Genomic DNA, 2,744 nt, shown 5'->3' with positions numbered 1-2,744 from the left:
AAATCAACTAGGAATGTCCATTCGATGACTCTTTTCTATGTTGCTTTGTAGATTTACAAGAACTATTAATTATTGAAAGAATTTCAATTGAAAAATTAAGAGTTTTCTTTTCTTCCTACAAGTAGGCTTAACTTTTTACCATAATTAACTAAAAATATCTTTCCGATGATTTTTGAATTAATTATTTAAAAAAATTTTATTAACATATTTATAGGTTGGCTATTTTTCAAGGAAGAGGCATACTTTGTTTACGGAATGAACTAAGAATGTCTTTTGATGATCATTCCCCACAATACTTTATAAATTTATAATAATTATTAATCATTCAAACAATATTCATAAACATATTGAGAGTTGGGGTATTATTTAAATTTGTTTACGAAGTGAACTAAGATTGTCTTTGTGATTCCTCTTTTTTAAGTAATTTGTTAAATTTACCAGAATTATTAATTATTAATTATTGGAAGAAGTTTCATAAGAAAACCACCTCCCGAGTTTAGTCAGGTTTCCAAAATTCGAGTACGCAACGTGGTATTTTCTTGAACTTAATTTCCAAATAGAATAATTATCCTTTTTGGTTGAAAAAATGCGTCTTTTTGGATTGAAAATTCAAATTTGTTTGTAGAAAATTATTTCCTATTTAAAAAATCATAATTTTTATCGGGAAAACTCGACTGAAATCTTTTTCAACAGAATATTCAACTATTTTTTTTATTTAAAACTTCATCTGTCATAAAATAACTTTTTAAAAAATGCAAATTTTTGGTTAAAAATCATTACTCTTTGCTTAAGTATTCAACTAATTTGTTTCAAAGATTTGGATGAATCACTTTGTTAGGAATTCACTTTTTTTTGTTAAAGATTTACATTTCAAGTCGAAAATTCATCTATTTGGTTGAAAGTTTAATTATTTTGTTAAAAATTATTTTTTCAAATTGAAAATCCAACTACTTGGGTAAAAGTTAAACTACATTGTTAAAATTTTTTTTTTTTTGATTGAACACTTATATCTGCTTGAAAATTAAACTACTTAGTGGAAAACACTTCTTTTAAAATTAATTTTTTAACCGAAAATGTAACTTAAAAATTTGTTTAAGAATAATACTTTTTAATTGAAAATTTGCCTTCTTTAGTAAAAAATAATTTTTTAGCTAGACATTTCATTTTTGTTGGGTAAAAGTGCATGAGTTTCCTGGAAAGTTAATTTTTCCTCTTGAAAGTCATATCATTTGTTTGAACATTCTATTTTTGTAAATAAAATTTAAATAAGCTTTTATTTATTTTCTGAGGGAAAAATCTTTATTTGTTGCAAAGTCGTCTTTTTGGTTTGCAAAGTCTTTTCTTTTGTTGTATAAATTTTATTCTTTTTTTATTTAAATATAAGCTCTGAAACTTTTTTCGTTGGGAATTAGTCTTTTGAGGTTATATACTTAACTATTATATTGAAAATTTCATTATTTTGTTAAAAATTTCAGTATTTTGTTGAAAAAGTTTTTTTGTTATAGTAAAAAGACATTTTTTTGTTTTGAATAAAGTAATTTGAAATTTTTTAATTTTTATAGAAAATACTGTTTTATTCCGTTTTTAAAAGATTCTATCTTAAACGAATCACAAGGTTAAAATGCTGGTATTTGATTATAAATCATTTGAAATGAACATTTAGTCAAGGAAAAATCAGACAATTCCTAAAACGTGCTCAGTTTCGCATTTTTCCGCAAGAAGCGCTACGAGCTGTAGGCACACTTTTGAAATGAGTCATAAATTGAATATTTTAGGGCAAGTAATTAAACTATATTTAAATTTATTAATATAGTTTAAAACTCATTTTTAATTTTCAGGAGTTTTTTGCGATAGCAGTACTCCTCGTTGTCTACACCGTCCCTATAATTGTGGTATCTATGGGGCGGACCCCTTTGTTTATGGGCGTATGGGTAATAATTTTATATTTTACATATTACATTTATTTTATAACTTATTGTCAATATCTTTTTGATTTATGGAAAATTTTTTAAATACATTTTCATCACTACATGTACAACATATTTTCAGATTTTATGCATCTTTGGAATACTATTGTGTTCGGGATATGGCATCTACACTTGGATCCGTTTGGAGAGAATGGAGTTAAAACTTTGTGGAGAAGCCTATCAGCAATACAACAGTCTGCCAGTACATTTCATGTACTAATTTCAGATTCAAATGTTAAATGTTTATGTTTGTGGTACGACTGAAAAATTCCGAAAAATATAATTAATGGCACTAAAATTCCCGAGTAACAACACTGACGAATAATAAAATTCCTGAATTATAAAATTCCCAAATTGAAAAATTAAAGAATATTAAAATTCCTAAATTATAAAATTCCCAAATTGGGAAATTCTCGAATAATAAAATTCTTGAATAATAATAGATGATAAAATTCCAAACTGGAAAAATTCCTGAATTGAAAAATGTACAATTAATAAAATATCCGAGTAATACAATTTTCGGATGACAAACTTTCTGAATTATAAAATTCAAAAACTAGAAAAATCCAGAATAATATAACTTCTGAAATGTAAAATTCTTAAATTCTTAAATTATAAAATTTCGATATTGGAAAATTACCGAATAATAAAATTACCCAATGATACAATTTCCAAAAAAATTCCGGAATTGAAAAATTCACAAATCTTAAAATATACAGTGGATAAAGTTTCTGAATGTTCAAATTTCTGAATTATAAAATTCAAAAACTAGAAAAT

The 2,744-nt window shown here is 24.7% G+C and overlaps 1 protein-coding gene across 1 annotated transcript in view; it reads left to right on the top strand.

Annotated features, from left to right (window-relative positions):
• Positions 1-2,560, top strand: part of LOC117173282 — a 20,515-nt gene extending 17,955 nt beyond the window's left edge. Inside the window, exons 4-5 of the mRNA XM_033361763.1 lie at positions 1,839-1,931; positions 2,050-2,560. Of these exons, the coding sequence (XP_033217654.1) occupies positions 1,839-1,931; positions 2,050-2,187 (231 nt within the window). The 3' untranslated portion in view covers positions 2,188-2,560. The remainder of the gene's footprint in view (positions 1-1,838; positions 1,932-2,049) is intronic.
• The last annotated feature ends 184 nt before the right edge of the window (positions 2,561-2,744 follow it).

Source organism: Belonocnema kinseyi, chromosome 5 (assembly GCF_010883055.1).
Source record: "Belonocnema kinseyi isolate 2016_QV_RU_SX_M_011 chromosome 5, B_treatae_v1, whole genome shotgun sequence".
Lineage (NCBI taxonomy): Eukaryota > Metazoa > Arthropoda > Insecta > Hymenoptera > Cynipidae > Belonocnema > Belonocnema kinseyi.
Note: the sequence above shows the minus strand (reverse complement) of the source record. Positions and strands in the feature narration are given on the sequence as shown.